The sequence below is a fragment of the Serinus canaria genome, chromosome 13 (genome assembly GCF_022539315.1).
Source record: "Serinus canaria isolate serCan28SL12 chromosome 13, serCan2020, whole genome shotgun sequence".
NCBI classification, from domain to species: domain Eukaryota; kingdom Metazoa; phylum Chordata; class Aves; order Passeriformes; family Fringillidae; genus Serinus; species Serinus canaria.
The window spans coordinates 12,817,251-12,833,636 of record NC_066327.1 but is presented as its reverse complement, the minus strand read 5'-3'; the positions used below and the strand labels follow the sequence as shown (position 1 = coordinate 12,833,636).

Here is a 16,386-nt window from a genome sequence, read left to right as displayed (position 1 = left end):
AATTTGCCCTGCTTTTCCCACAAAGATGGCATTACCCAAATCACAGCCATACAGGACTTGACTTACAAGAATTAACTGCTGCTTACTTTTGCACCAGCAAGCTACTGCTAATCCATGCTCCAGCAAGAAAGCAAGTGAATTAGGTCAAGGGAGCTTAAGTGTTGCATAGCACCCTATATCCACAGCTCAGACAGCACTTCCCCACCCAGGAGCATGAGCAGACAACAGTAAGTCAAGTCCAGATGGCCAAAGGGTCTTTGTCTGGACACCAAAGAACTTTCATTTACTCTTTAAAGAAGGCTTATGTCTTGAAATGCCTTATCAAGTACTTATTTAGAGGAGATTATACCCTGCTGGATGCTGTTTTGTAACTTCTTTCAACTGTAACCTTTCCAAAGTACAGCCAGTCTCCTTCCAGCAATAGAAATGATGATAGAAATGGATGGAGCAGCAAAGTTACAGCAGAGAAACCTTTCTCTTCCTGAAAGCTGCCCATCCAACCCACACCACTGTGTCTGGATGTTGCCTTACACTGTAAGATAAATGTTTACACAACAGACATTTCCTCTCAAGCTGCAGACCAGGAGAGAAACCAGAGCAATTCTGACACATGAAAGCAAGAGAGAGGACACACAGTGATCACCTCTGAGTGCTGCTTTAGTGCAGCCACATTCTGCACCAGCTGCACACTGACCTGCTGAGAACAGTTCCCACCCTGGGGCTGGCTGGGAGCCTTGGGAGCAAATATTCAACTCCACAGACTTGAAACACCCCCTTGCTGACTCCACAGTGAAAAACTAAGGCCATTCAGGCAATTCCATTAACACAGATCAGGAGTTATGTCAAGCAGTGTCAGATCCACAGGATGGCAGCTTCTAGCACACAGAGCCCATCAGCTTTCCTGGAGTTAGTGCCAAGTGTTTGCCCATCACAGCCCACTCTGGCTGCTGGGTTTGGGATTAGGATGCTGCCTGAGGAGTAGATGAAGAAATGGATGTTTCTAAATCCCTCTGGAAAGCTGTTCTGCAGTATGTTTGCTACAGAGCCTGTTTGATGCTTCCACTGTTCTGGCTGCAGATCACAGAAATCTCTGACACACTTGCAGTGGTTTCCCAAGCCATTCTGCAGACCAGCAAGGAGGAAACTTTCATAACAAACTGAAGCCAAGATTACTTTGAACCACAAAGGACACTTAAAACTCAAGGAGCTTCAGGAAACAAGGTGATATCTTTGCAACTGCTGTCTCTCCCTCTCTGCTTTTTCAAGTATTTCTTAATCTTAAAATCTTTTGGAGGAGGTTCACTGTTACACAAAGAGTTCAGCCTCATTAGGTGCTAAGCAGAATTGCTAAAGTCAACATTAAATGCACAAACCCAGACATGCAATTAAAACCTTGGATTACATTTCATTAAATGTTAAGAGTACACTATAACCCATCAGTTTCCAGGGTCTTGTCTGCCAACCAGTCTCCTCTTCTGAGGAGCTGCTGAGAGGTTTCAGAGGCTTTAGAAGCTTTTCACCCTGTGATTTCAAACAAGATCCAGGTGCATGATCTGATCTCATTATTTAAATCCTGACCCTTCTTGCTGACTGCACAGAGCCAAAGCAGGTTGCACACACACTGAATGGTGATGTGCTACATGCTGCTCTTGTTCAGGAAGGCAGAAGAGAATCCTAACTGCATCATCCAGCAGCACTGAGCACAAGCCCAAACTCATTCATGTTAAGCTGACAAAGTTCCTAAGCAGGATGGAAGGAAATTTCCTTTGATAATCTCTTCCACCTCCTGAGCAGAGATGAGGGCAGATGATGAACAAATCCACAGTAACACCATAACACTTCACCAAGAGCCACAGCTTTCACCACCCTCCAGAAGGGGAGAAAAACCCCCAGACTGTATCTGCAGACACAATGTGAATCCATTTCAAATGGATCCAGCTTCCACGAGATTGAAAACATTTTGCTGAAGATACCAAGTCACTGTGAGGCTGGGACTCCCAAAAGAGGTAAGCTGGTGCTCCTCTTGAATGTTTAGATCTTTAACTATAATCAAGGTTTCAAAGTCAGTTCCTTTCACAGCTCTGACAAAGGAAGGAAGAGGAAACTGGATCCATAAATCTCATGCCTGAGCCAGCAGATTCAAGTATGAAACAAATACAGAACTTAGAGACACCACATCAGACTGAAAACACCAAGATCTTTAAACACTGGATTCAGTCACCAGTGAAAATCCAGATGTCCCTTTCAGAAATCCATGCAGTACTGGTGACACAGTACAAAATCTAATTATTGCACTGCTGAGAAGCTCCTTTTTTTTTTTTTTTTTTTTTTTTTTTTTTTTTTTTTTTTTTTTTTGGTACAAGTACCAGCAAACAATCAAAATTTTAAGATATTTTCTACTGAGCAAATTTAGGGAAGGAAAATAAATATATACTTTCAGTTTGGGTTACTTTATGGGAACAGTCTGCCTTTGGGTGCTTTATTTTCTCCTTGCAGATTTCTGACTAGGTCTCCTGTGTGCTACAGAAATACAAATCAAATCTCATGAAAACTTCACTTTCCCCTAAAGGGCCCAAATAATTTAATTCTGTTTTTCCAGTTATCTCAAGAGTTATTCAAAAGCAAGAACTTTACAGGTTTTTTTAGAAAAAACAGACCTAAAATGGCTTTAAAAACACTTAAATATGAGGGAAAACTTTGCCAAAAAAAAAAGTCTAAATCAGGTAAATCGCAAGTGTAGTGAGCTGAAGACAGTTATTTTATAACATGCATTTAACTGAATGTTGCTTGGCTTCTTGCATTTTTTCTTTAAATATTAATAGCCAAATATCTACTTTGCAGCAGCAGCCTAATTTTGATACCAGTGAGGTAATTCTATGTAGCAATCTAATCTATCTTTTTCCCAGTTTTCAGGGATTCTCTAACCTCTTCTGACTTCCCCTAATACAAGCTGTATTGAGCTGCTCTGACAAAAACATCTCAGAGGGGAAAGCAAGCAGTTTTCATAAACAAACACTGGCAAAGTTCAAGTACAGGCATCAATTGTGATAAAGGGAACAGAGCATTTTCATTTTCTTCCCATTTATGTTGAATAGCAAAAATTTTGGAGGACTCCAATGTAAGTGACAAGATTTGAAAAACAGGGCGAGGCAGCAGAACATTTTTACAGCACTTGACTGATGACTAACCTATGATGTCAAGGGCTAAATATACAAGAAACTTGAAAATCACAAGGCTGTGCATCTTGCAGCTCAACTTCCAGCTTAGTGTTTCCCACAGTGGGGTCTGTGGGCACTTTCAGCATCCCTTTAAACAATGGGTAGGAGAGGCTTTTCACCTGGGGTACATTTATGTACAGTGCTGCCTCGGTGCTGCACACCAATCACTTGGAGCTGTTTGCACGCTTTGGTGCTTGCAAAGAACACAGAAATTTCTTATTTTGGATGGTCAAAGCAGGCAGGTAAAGTCAGCTGAGGGCTGTAGCTACTGCACTGCAGCTCTGGAGTGAAAGCTGTCAGTGATCCTGGAGAAGGGCAGCAGGGCTCCATCCTCCTCCTCCCTCCAGCCCAGGAGCAGGAACACAAACAGCCAGAGTCCCACCTGGCTGGTGCAGAACTGGGGCTGAGAGCTGTGCTCTGACCTCAGCATCCCTCCCAAGGTGGCTCTGGGGGCAGAAGGAGCTGACAAATGCCACCCCAAACCCAAACATGAGCACACACCTTGTAGGCTTGACTGGAGCCAGGGTGTCAGGTCTGGAGACACTCAGCTGGCTTCTGAGCATCATTCTCTGCCTCAGCCCTTAAATCCACAAATTCACAAAAAGGGGTGGGTGCCAAAGTCTCTCACTTCCTGAGGTTTCCAGTTCACCCTGAGCATACAAATACCTGCATTATGTAACACCTGCAGAATGCAAACAGGGATCGATTCAAAGGGAAAACAGTTCTCTACACGAAAAAGAAATTAAGGGGAACACAGAGAGAAAGACAGCAGTCATCCTCTCAGCTAAACCTCAGTGATTTGGAAGACAGCATGTCAGCTACATACAGACATCCCTAAAAATAACTATTTTCCATTCCTACCCTAAACCTGACCCATAAACCACTACATTTCTCACGTTCTGTCCATTCAGCTTTTTCTTCACACAGCCATATTTCTTCCACTTCATCCTGCAGCACTGGTCCCACTAATCACTGACATATGCTCCAGCACAGAGTATTTCCTCTGGCATGCTCTAAAAAGAAGCACTGTCACCAGAGCAATATAAGTGCTGGCAAATATGGTCTGTCAGGTTTTGTTTTCAAGGACTATAAAAATAGACTTTACTGCATTAGGCTTGAAAACTCATACCCTCAAGAAATAATTTCTAAAACAAGTTTTCACATGACTTGTTATTGTTTTCAAGTATCCAGAGAGAAAATCTGTTCTTTTCTATTTAATTTCATGTTTTCAGGTTAAGCCAATATTTGAGTTCTACTACACAACTGACAATTCCCAGCTAATTTATCAGCAATGCCAGTGCTCTCTGCTCATGTATTCATGACAATTCATAACTTCTCAGATGCATTTCTACCAGGAGCAGCCACTTATTATAAAAATATCAGCACTTGAAAAGCCACAAACCATCAGTTGTTTCCACAGCTCAGGCCTTTCACCCAGGGTGACCAGTGTAAGTTTATGCTGATAACAGCTTTGGCCAAGATGCACAGAAAAGGATGTGGGCACAGATTGAAATTCAAGACACTTTCTTGTCAGTTTGTAATTGCTTTGCCAAGGACTCTTTTTCTGTAATCAGCACGCTCAAGTTCCTATTTGCAGAAAATATGACAGTGCAATGAATGAGGACTTGTTATGTTTTATACAGATTTTACAGAGATTCTCTGCAGCAGTCAAAATCAAGGACAACAAGTAGGACCTTCACACACTGCAGATAAGACTTTTCCCATCTCCCATTAGCAGAGCACACAATTCACATCTGAAGATCAGAAACAATCTGGGGCACAATGGGTCAAGAATCACATTTCCAAAAATCAACTGCAACAGCAAAAATGATAACCTGGATAGGTCTCTGGTCTCCATACACATAACCAGGCACCATTCTGCCAGCTTCTACATAAAAATCCCAGGTCTTCCAATACTTTGCAGATATTTTTGCAATTTACTTCCATGCCCTCAGTACCAAACAAGCAAAATAATCTTGAGAAATCTCACTCCAAACACTTTAACAGTACCAATATAACTTCTTCACTGCTGCAAATAAGACCTGTGAGCAGATGCTGGTTTTCTGAAGGGAGATTTTTTTTTTCCTAGGCTAAATTAGTACCTTGAATCAGTTTCCAAAACAGCCACACACATTAAAAAAAAAAATTAGGCAGCATGCAGCAGCAAGATATCCATAGGAGTTTTAAATATTTCTGACACAGCCTGAGAAGCAAAGGGAAGTGACAGCCCAAAGTGTATTTGGTGGATCAGCAAAACCAACAAGCACAGGAGTGGAAAAAAGAAGTTATTCGTTCTTACTTGGCTATCACACATAAAACACTGGCAACAGGCCACCAGGGAGATAAATGAGAAAGCAGAAGATAATCACAGGGTTCACTTCTTTTTGAGATCCTGAACAAGCCTGTTACACAGTGGCTAACATAGGCTAAATTTAAGTGACCTTCTGTAATGTTACAGAAAATTACTTCCTTGCCCAATGAAAGCCTTTTACAACATCATTATGTCTTATTTATCTAGTTTTTGGGGTTCTGATTTTCTTCAGTGATGGAATATATTTTGCTTGTATTTATTCGAGCTGAAATTACAGTCTCTAAAGAGAGCCACTTCCAAGGAAGTAGAGTGAAGATTAAAGTCAGTCTGAGAAGAAGTGAAGGAGCTGCTTACTCTTTTAAAAATATTATCAAAACCCCCAAAAAACAAACAAAAAGAAATCTTACGGGATGCCAGTCCTGGTTGTGGTTATTTTTATACCATACTCTAGATCAAAGTCAGTAAGACTCTTATTTTTCAAAGGAGCATCATACTCTAAGACATCTTTGAAAACTTTGGTCTAAGTGTTAAGAACACTCAAACTCTGTTTCACCTGTTTTATTTATTAAGAAGCAGCTCATGCTTACTAATGCCTGTGAACATTTCTTCTTTGGACTCCATCTGAAGGCTGGGAAACATTAGGGAAGCTCAAGAAAGGAGAAAACCAAACCCTAGTTCTTTGCCATCATGGAGAAAAATTGTTTCCTTGCTAGTGTGATCAACTAGATAAAAGCAACCTCCCAAATGAATCTGATCACAAATAAATTCAACTTACAGAAAAACAAGCCTATGTGATCTTCCACTGAGGAAAAACCAAGACTGGCTACTAGGGGGATTTAAATATTAGGTCTTCTGAATAATCATAAGCAGACACAGAACAAAATGACTTTTCTTTGAAAAGTCACCTTAGCTTGCACACATAGCTGCAAGCAAAGGATTTCAGGCTTTAGGGATCAAGCAGGGCAGAACTTTTAATAGCAACTTAACCTTGTAAAAAAGCCCCAGTAGTTCAGGAGGGCTGAGGCAAGGCAGCTCTGTGTGGAGGAGGGACAGCTGACAGTGTTTACAGATAAGATCTGGTGAAGTCCCAAAACATCACAAGACCTTGACTAACAAAGAAAAATGCCAATCTAACCAATTTTTTGAAAGGGAGAGTATTCCAACAAGAAATTCCATGCATCCAGAAAACTAAAATTCTTGCAGGAGACAGACTGATTTACTGTTATCCTGTGAATCTTTTATTTTTATGACCAAATAGTTCTGCAGCAGGAAGACAGGGCTCATTTACAGGCATCCAAGTTTAATACAGGAGTTCTTTTTGTTTGAAATTTAACCCCTTTGCTGGTCATTATTTTAGTAAACAGCTGCATTTTTTGTGTATTAAAAAAAAAAATTCTGATATGCCTTTTGGAAGTTCCACTTCAGCAGCTGCCTTGTGATCTGCAACCAGAAAGAACAGGACAAGGTCTCTCTTTGATAGCTACATCAGGGAAAGGTGTCAGGTCACTGTTAGATCAGCTACACATGGCACACACATGAGAAATACACATTAGTGGTGAGGGGAGATGCTTTGATCAGAAATTAGTTACCTCTGGGCAGAAGCAATTTGCAGTCTAACAGGGAAGGATGTCAGCATTCACTGTTTTCAAAGACAGTTTTTAGAAGTTGCTTTCTGCTGCTTGTGCTAATTGCAAAGGAAAAAGGTATTAAAGCTGAGAAATTAATAAGAAGTTGAGACTGGAAGACACAGTCATCTTATTTGGTGACATTAAGAGTGAGCTTCTCCACCAAGCTGGGCAGCACAACACAGTCAAGCCTTCCTAGACTCCATCCTCCTTCCCTTCCTTTGCTTTCTATTTCTGGCCAAAGAAAAAATCAAAATATCCACATGAGTTACATGAGTTTGCTTAAAAAGGGGTTTCCATTTTAAACCCTCCAGTTCTCTGAATGTACTCATGAGGGACATGATTTGCAGTAGAGCTGGCAGCCTGTGTTTCCAGAAAATGACAGGGGGACAAAATAAAACCTTTTTATTCTTGTCAGCTGCAGAAGACATGCCATTAATGGTCCTCAGCTTTAGGAAGATAACTCAGCAAAGTGGGAAGGCATGCAGCAGTATCAGGAAACTCTGTGAGTGGGACAGGAGAGATTTTGTTTGTAATAAAATCAACAACTTTTCTACTGAAGGAAGTTTCTCCCTTGGATATTGGTCGCAGCAGAGTACTGCTGATGCTCCACTGTAATTGTGGTTTAAAAGCCTTAATTATAGATATATGCTCTAGGGAGCTCTCTTATAACCCAGAGCTAAGATTAGAGAAAATGGAGGAACTGCAAAAGGGAAGAGAGGTAATTATTTAGAAAGAAAAGCAAACTTAAGGACCAAAAACTGGTAGAACTCCCTTCTTTGAAGCTGCAAGTTAAAGCTTTATCAAGTTTATACAAGGAACAATAAGGAGACATGTCAAACAACTCGTTTCTTGTATTTTAGGGGGTGCAGAGCTGCCAACAGATCTCAGACACAGTAGAAGTTACTCTTCTACCCAGGCATTTGAAAAGGAGGACTGCCTGGCAACTCTTTGTGCTCATATTGATTTACTGATCTGTAGCTTTCTCCAATCGTTTGCCAGACCCTGTAAATCTAACAAAAGAGGCAGAGTCTGACAAGTCAGCCATAATTTGATATCCACCACTACTTATACTCTTAACAAAGCTGTGTAGATAAACACTCCATTCCTTGTTGCCTATCCATCACCCATGCAGGATAACACAAATGCAGGAAATACCACCACGGGTGTTGGTTACACTGATAGAGAAGATACCACTGCCACTGAGAGGCCAGGCTTCATGTGGAATAAAGGAGGACCAGCAGCACATTCTGGCTCCCTGAAGATGTAAGAAGTCATGACCTGAAGGGAAAACCACAAGCACACTCTTCAAGAGAGAACAGAGAATAATGAAGTTTTTTCACCACCACCAAGACAAAAGACAGTCTGAAAGCAGAACATGAATTTTTAAAATTAGAAAGTGGGGGCTATTATCCCTGCATTTAGAAATTAAGCATCACACTGTTACACTCTTGGAAGTAACTCAGGCACCAGAATTTGTTCAGGAGTCTGTGAAACATGATAAACAGCTTCACACTATCCCTGAACTGCTAAAAATCCCCACCACACAGCTTTTGGTTCTGCAAACAATCTGGGGCCTGAAGGCAAGACAGAATGTCATTTATACAACTCTCCAGAAGCACAGGAATCCCAGGCCAAGCTGTATCCAGCAGGAATATCCAAGTGGCCAGACTGCACTAGGACTAACCAAAATCCTTCTGTCCAGGGACAGGAGATCAGGCTAAGACAAAGTGCAAATGTCAGGCAGAAAGGCTATTCCTGATTTGATTTCAGAATAGGAACAGAGAGCAAATTAAATTAACAGAAAGTAACTATTCCCAAGCTAGCCCAGTCTGATTGAAGCAACATTTAAATAATATTTATATGAATGACTTTTAAAATAATCATTAATGTCTGCTTGCCATCACAGCAGACAGTTTTTAACCCATTCAGCCTTTCCAGTTTTCTATATATGGTGATCCAGGAAAAAAAAATAAATCTACACACACTCTCAGGTCACTTGACCTGAGGGGACTTCTAACTAATAAAAAATTTCATATTCACAAAGTCACTGCAGCCACCTCTCTCCCTGAGTGTACACAGAATTGTGCATTATTCCTGCTGCTACTGAACAGAAGCACTGTTAACTCAGGTTACTCCAGAAAGTGAACAGGATGGAAGCATGAAGCAGGATGGACCCTAGAGAAAGAGAGTGTCCTCAGAAGGCAAATACCACAGCAGCTTTGTTTACATGAGCATTTACACCATTTACACCCTGCTGCAGCACCAGGGAACTCAGCACACTGCACTCCATATAAACCTACCACTGACAGCTCCACTAAAACCCACCCAACAACCAGCTCACAGGTTGAAATGGCTGCTTTCATGGGCAATCAAAACAAATTCCTGCAGCACAATTTTTCTTCTCCTGATATTTCCAGCACACAGCAGAATCCCTCCTACCAACTCCAAATGCACCCCAGCAGCTCTGTACTTCCCAGAAGGAAGCTGAAGGCTGCCTGCCTTCACCTGGCACTGGAAAAGGCTGCAAGCAAACAGGAGCAGCATGCAGATTTGTTTTAACACCTGCATACAACTTCCTCAGAGTTAGACAGGGTCTGTTTCTACACAGCGTAAGCAAGGTTACAGCTGGCTCCACAAGGAAGCAAATACAGACTGACAGGAAAGGAAACTGCAGCTCTTTATCTTTTTCTAGTAACACCTGTACCTGTATTCAAACAGGGACTGGAAGGTGGCACTATATAACAAAGTCTGGTTGATAACATTTTTCTGCCTAATTTCACCAACCCTCCTCACTGTAACTAACTTCCTGTTAGTTTTTCAGTCCTCTCAAGTCAAATACCTGGTAGTTATCTGCCAGGAAATCTGTAACTGTGTTTGCTCTTAAATCAGTTGTCTCTTGCAATTTGATTAATATTCTTTCAGGAAAAGCACATGGCTCTGGAGATCACCACATGATTATGGTTTTCACCAGTGACCTACAGCGCAGTCCAGATGCCAGGAGCCAAAAAGTTTTGCAGTAGAAATCTTCCTACCACGAAGAAAGGTCATCATTGCAGCAATTAAGTGCATATGAAGCATGTTTGAACAGTGAAACAGAACCACTTTTCCACTAACAGAAGGACCTGCTCAATGATGAAGAACAAAGTATAATAAACCATTTATTTTCACACAGCATAGGAGACCTACAATACAGCCCATTTGTTCATTCAGCTCTGTGCTGCCATTACAACAAAGATCACCACAATGAGACCTTGAGTGAAGGCCACTGAAAGCTCCAGTTTCTTTATAAACATATTTTCAAATTTTACTTTGCACTTAACAGCTGTGAGATGGTTTAGACACTTCACTTCAGCTCACTCTGCCAATCCCAAGTGCAGGACACGCTTACCTAGCTCAGGTAACCCTGCTCGTTTCACAAGTGCACTCACTGAAGTGATAAACTTCAGAGAAGCCCACATTCAATCACTCTTAAATTAAAACAGGCTTGTTCAGCTGTAGCACTTGCCCTCCAGTCCTTAGATGCCAATTGTTTTACACTATATTTACAAACACAAGCTTTTCAAAGTTCCCCTTTACATCAGCTGATGAGTGCCTGGCAAACACAGCTGCCACCACAGCAGTGCCCAAGAGCTCTGTGAGGAGCCAGGCGCCCAACAGGAGCAGCAGCAAGGTCTAGGACATGACCAGTCTGTCTGCCAGAGGAACCTGTGAAGCACAGCAAGCTGGCTGTCCAATTCCCTTCAGGCTGGCAGAGAGCAGAACAGGTGTTCCTCTAATTTTTCCCAAACCCTTCTCCTCCCTCCCCAGGTTTAACAGGCTCTTCCTTATTAGTTTTTGCCAACCACACCACAATGCTGACAAACCTTGACAAGTCCGAAGAGCAAAGCCCATCCTCTTCCTCAGCTGAGGAGGACACGAGCAGCATCACTCCCCACCCAGTCATCACCAGGGCTGCATTTTCAGCCATGCTGGCTGGAAACTTCAGGCTCAAGGGCACTAAAGCCAAAATTTATCTCCCCAAACTTTCCAAGAGCAGCACCCTCCCAAAGCATCTTCCAATCCCAAGTTTGCAGTTGGTTTAGTTGGTTTCTCATTGCCAAGGAAGCAGCAGGAGGGTGAACCCCACATCACTCCAGCCGGCCGGCAGCAGAGGGCACCACACAATCACCGATGTGATTTATACACTTCCATCATGCTCCTGAGTTAATTTATAGAGCACAAATTACTGCTACAACAAGCTACAGGGCGACTCCATAAAGCATTCATCATATCAGATAAAAACGCACTGCCACGGAAGGCAGCTAATTTGCTACAGTGCTTTCAGCCAGCAATTCAAAGAAAAACCTTCCAGCTTAGTATCTCTCCGAGCTCAAAAGCCACATTCCCAGAACAGCAGGTTTCACACAGAGTGCATCTCCAGCCTGACCACAGAAGAGCAGAGCAGCAGCTCTGCAGAGCACTGAAAGCCACATAAACACTTGCATTAGCCCAAACACAAGCCACCAGCCCACAGCTTAACTCATCCAGGGTTTACACACTGCAAAGCTACATCCACATCAATTAAACATTTGGGCTGAGGATGCTCGGCAGCCTCTGAGGCAGACAGCAGAGATCCAAGAGACAAAAGGAATAGCTGCATTCCTTCTGCTTCTTCCTACCCCCACACCCACAGATCGTATGTTTTTACTTATTGAATAGTTGTTAAAAAAAGAAAGAGATGAATCTACAGAAAAGTCAATCTGCATTCCGTGAGCACACTGAGACACACGTAGTGATGAGCAAACAGCACAGTCACGAAGTCAAAGAAGCTTCTCAGCTGTCAGCAGAAACACTTCTGTACCACGACGCCACCATCCCCATTTAATGCCAGACCTGTTATACACCCCAGGAAAAAAGAACTTCCCAGATCATCTCCTCTGCTGAGCACTGCACAGAGTGACAGAGGCCACTTCTGAGCTCACAGCAGTTAAGCGAGGACTAACTCAGAGCTTCAGCTTTTCTAAGGAGATCTGCAGCACGACCTTGAGGCCAAGACCTTGATGACTTCTCTCCATCTCTCCTCTGTGGAGGGAGAAACACCCACAGAGCTGCAAAAGAACAAACCTAAAGGCAGAGGAAAGAGCAGATACCTCACCATCCTTATTAAAGCAAGACACTATTTTCAGCCACCATAATGTTTCCCCTGAACATGTAAATACAGAAGCAATTAGCTGCCTAGGCACTTCCGCAGAAACCGTTTAGAATAATCTTCCCTAGAACATATTTACATCGTTTCTGATTGCTTAATTTTCTGACACATTTGTTTCAGGCACCAGAAAGATTAAATAAAGCCAAATCACCTATAGTGATGCATACTGCCATGTTACTGAAGGTAACATGCAGCACAGACCGACCACTAAAACTCCTGGGTGGTTTCAAACTTCAAAATTTTAGCAGTAAGACAAGGTCCTAGGAATTGTTTTATAGCTTTAAGTCAGCTGTTTCTTAAAACCTTTTCCCCTCTTCTGCTTTTACTCTGAGGGATAGAACTACTGACTGAAACAGCAGACACCATTTAAAGAGAAAGAATGAGCCTGGACAGAGATTTCATTGAAAAGCTCAGTTCTGAAGTACATAGGAAATGTCCTCAATTCAAAGATTAGCCTGCACAAAAAGGCAAATTAAAGCCAGAAACAGAAGAAAATCTTTTCTGACTGCTCTGAATATATTTTTTTCATTATATTCTCTCCTGTCATTTGGAGTTTTTGTATTAAGAAGTCAGCTCTTTCGAAAGGCTTCAGGAACAAGCAGACAAACAGCATATTCATTTACGAGCTAGAAGTTGATTATTAAGTACAAAACCCATGAATGCTTGTCAGGACCAAGGAAGGAAGGCTGGAGCCATTGATTGTGAGGATGCCCAAAAAATCCTCTGCAGTCAGCTGGCAGATACCTCTATGACAACAGTAAAACAAACCCACACAACTAAACAGAAAAACAAAATCACATTTGAGTTGTTTTTATCCTGCTTCATCTGAAATTATTTTTACCAAGACAGCCTGTTGTCCTTAAGGCTATGTTTTCCCTTGCTCAATGTAACTGGAGCTATCATTGCAGGGCCAAATCATTCAAAAAATAAGCCCATAACACAAATATATCTTCACTCACAGACCCCCTGCAGACCATAACTCCACGTTAATTAGACTGGAAGATGAAGCCTTCAGCCTAAAACCCAGCAACTCTGATTTACACAAGCGCAGAGAGGCTTTACTGCAAATTTTCCTGCGAGCTGCACAGGCGTTTCCTGCCCAGCTCCATACACCATCAAAACAAAAGCAGATCTCAAATCACTGACAGCTGCCATACTTTACAGAGACATAAAGAAAAATGGAGCAGGCATTGTGTACAACACAGGCAGCTCAGGGTAGCTGAACACTGAGAACACTGCAAAGACAGAAATCAGCAGAGATGCTGCCTGGCTTACACTGACCCAAAGTCTACAGTACAAGGAGAATTTTGGAAGACCAAAACCATGAAAGCCAACTTGCCACTTTGAAGCCTCCTAAGAATAATTACCAACTTTCTCCTCGTTACCCCTGGAGGACACACAATTTTACAAAGGTCTTCATTTCATCCTAACACATGAAGCTATGGAGCAGGGCTTGGTTTTTACCAGTCATGCAAAATAGATTCCCTGCATCCCACAGAAATACAAGCATAAGGCAGTAACATCAGGACCTCCAGGCATGTAATGATCACTGTGTGATCAAGTCAAAAGGACTTCTGCGCAGATTTGAGGATCTGCTGCAAATTTATGTTTTACGACAGGCAACAGCTGATCCCTTTCCCCAACAGCATGGGACACGAGCATGGTTTTATCCAGGCTTACACTAAAAAGCTTGAATTTGAAAAAACGTTTCTTGGGGGAAAGAAGAGCTCAGTCCCAGTTTGAGTACAGCTCTTTGAGAGCCTTCTCTCCCTCAGAGCAGAAATTGTCACAGCAGGTTTCTCCACCTTTACGGAGCAGTTACAGCAGGAAGTCTCCAAGGAGGGAAAGATTTAGACGACTAAGAGTTTTAAGTGGTTTTGAACAAGCAGAGCCTTTCAGAGTGGCAGCTGAACTGATAGTTACACAATGACATTTCAAGCTTTCAAGTCCCAATCATTCTTAATGGCACAAAGCTAAACCCAGAAGGGGACAAAGCTATTACACAGACAAAAGTAAGTGCAGCTAAACTGTGCTTCCAAACGCCTAATTTGTGTGATCCAGCCTTCCTGACTCACACGCTGCACAGACAGGTTTGGCTGTTAAATTTACTACTACACCAGTGGGACAAGAAAGGAACGCAGCCATGTGTTGCAACAACCTCAGGCCACATATCCGGCGGGCATCCTCTGCCTCTCAGGAAGAGTTATCCGCTTTTCCCGAAGGAGCATCACTCCACTGACACAATCCGCAAGCTCCACCTGGTCCTCCCTGCGAGCCCTCGCCCTGAGCTCTGCGGGGACGCAGCGTAACAGGTGATGTTTGCCTCCCACACCCTTCCAAGGCAGGTAAAGAGAAATGGCACGGAGGCACACCCTTGGGAAACGGAATTGCCGTTCTTTTCTGTGCTCGGCTGGGACGAGCTGCCCTGCCTCACTCCTTGGCGCAAGAAGCAAAGACCCTGCTTTATTCCCTTACCACGCTCGGCCGAAAAAAGGCAAGGAGACCCTCCCGTGAATTGCCAAGAAAGTACTCGCGCTCCTCCTCCACAGCAGGCACAGGTCACATAAACCAGCTCCTTCCCGGGGACCACAGCAGCCCACCCCGGCTTCCCTCCCTTGCCCCCTCCTCCTATGGGGGCGGCTGCCGCTTCTCTCCCTTCTGTGATGGGAGAGGTCGCGCCCAGCCCCGCACATGCCCCGTGCGACAGCGGCTCCCACGCGAGCCCCCCGACCCTCGCCCAGCGGCTCCCACGGGAGCCCCCCGACCCTGGCCCAGCGGCTCCCACCGGCCCCCCCGGCACAGCTCAGCCCCCCCAGCCCGGCCACTCACCGGCGCCTCGCCGGCCGCTGCCCCCGCGGCGGCCGCCCCGTCCCCGCCGGCCGCGCCGCCGCCCTCCAGCTGCCGCTCGCGGTACAGGGACCAGAGCCCCACGTTGGGCAAGAAGACGAGGACGACCAGCGCCAGCCCAACCGCCTGCAGCAGCCGCTTCTGCTTCCGCCGCATCGGAGCGGCTGCCGGGAGCGGTCCGAGCGGCGGGATGGGGCTGAGGAGCCGGGGAGTGAGCAGGGAGCGCGGTCCGGCCGCCCCCGCCGCGCTCCCGGAGCGCAACTTTCGCCCGCGCTCGGCGGCGGCGCCGGGCGGCAACTCCGGCACTTCCGCTCCGCTCGCGCGGGGGCGGGGCCCAGGCGACCCCGCCCACCGCCCGGGGAGGCCCCGCCCCGCTCCCTGCTCATTACCCTGCGCTAATGACCCTCCGCTAATGATCCCCGCTAATGACTCCCCGCTAATGACTCTCTAAGAACGGCGCTCCGAGGATGCCGCGGCACGGCGGGGTGTCTGGGCGGAGCGGGATTCGAAGCGGCCGTTGGTGGGGGGGGGGGGGGTCACGGCGGTTAATTGGCTTAAAACGCCTTAATGAGGGAGGGACCCCTTAGATGGGAGCGGGGAGCGGGGATGGGAGAAGCGGGGCAGGCTGAAGGATAAAGGCTGCAAATGCTCCCCAAAGGGTCCGGGTGGCCCCCAGGGGGCTGGAGTTCGCCCCACGGGCACACAATAACCGGGGGACAACGAGCCAGTCCCCAGCAGGGATGGAGATGCCATCGCCGGCCACAGCGACAGCAGCATCGCTTCAAATCCATCCTCATCCCTGGTTCGCATTAAAAAACAGTGCTGTTCAGCCGGATAGCAATTGTCTTCAACTATAATGAAAACTGCATAATTTAGAGGCACGGGATTGTGTTTGAAGGGTGTTTTTAGGGAAAAAAAGCAATGGCGACACAGCTTTCCCCGGAACGGGGAGCGGATCCGTCTCCTCGATGAAGAGCAGCAGCCCCGGCGCTCGCTCGGGAAGATGCTCTGCCAGCAGAACAGCCGTGAGGCTCTGCTGTGTCAACAGCAAGGCTCTGACAATCCGCTGCCCTGCTGGGCACTGGGAAAATAAATATTAGTTCTCTTCCAATGCAAACCCCCGCAGGGGAATACCGAATTTCCTGGAGTGACAACAAAAAGAAACCATTATGCACCCCAGCATTTGCAGCTCTT

At 44.8% G+C, this 16,386-nt stretch overlaps 1 protein-coding gene across 1 annotated transcript in view; it reads right to left on the bottom strand.

Annotated features, from left to right (window-relative positions):
- Positions 1-15,428, bottom strand: part of GALNT10 (polypeptide N-acetylgalactosaminyltransferase 10) — an 80,035-nt gene extending 64,607 nt beyond the window's left edge. Inside the window, exon 1 of the mRNA XM_030229279.2 lies at positions 15,175-15,428. Coding sequence (XP_030085139.2) covers positions 15,175-15,348 — 174 coding nt within the window. The 5' untranslated portion in view covers positions 15,349-15,428. The remainder of the gene's footprint in view (positions 1-15,174) is intronic.
- Between the last annotated feature and the right edge of the window lie 958 nt (positions 15,429-16,386).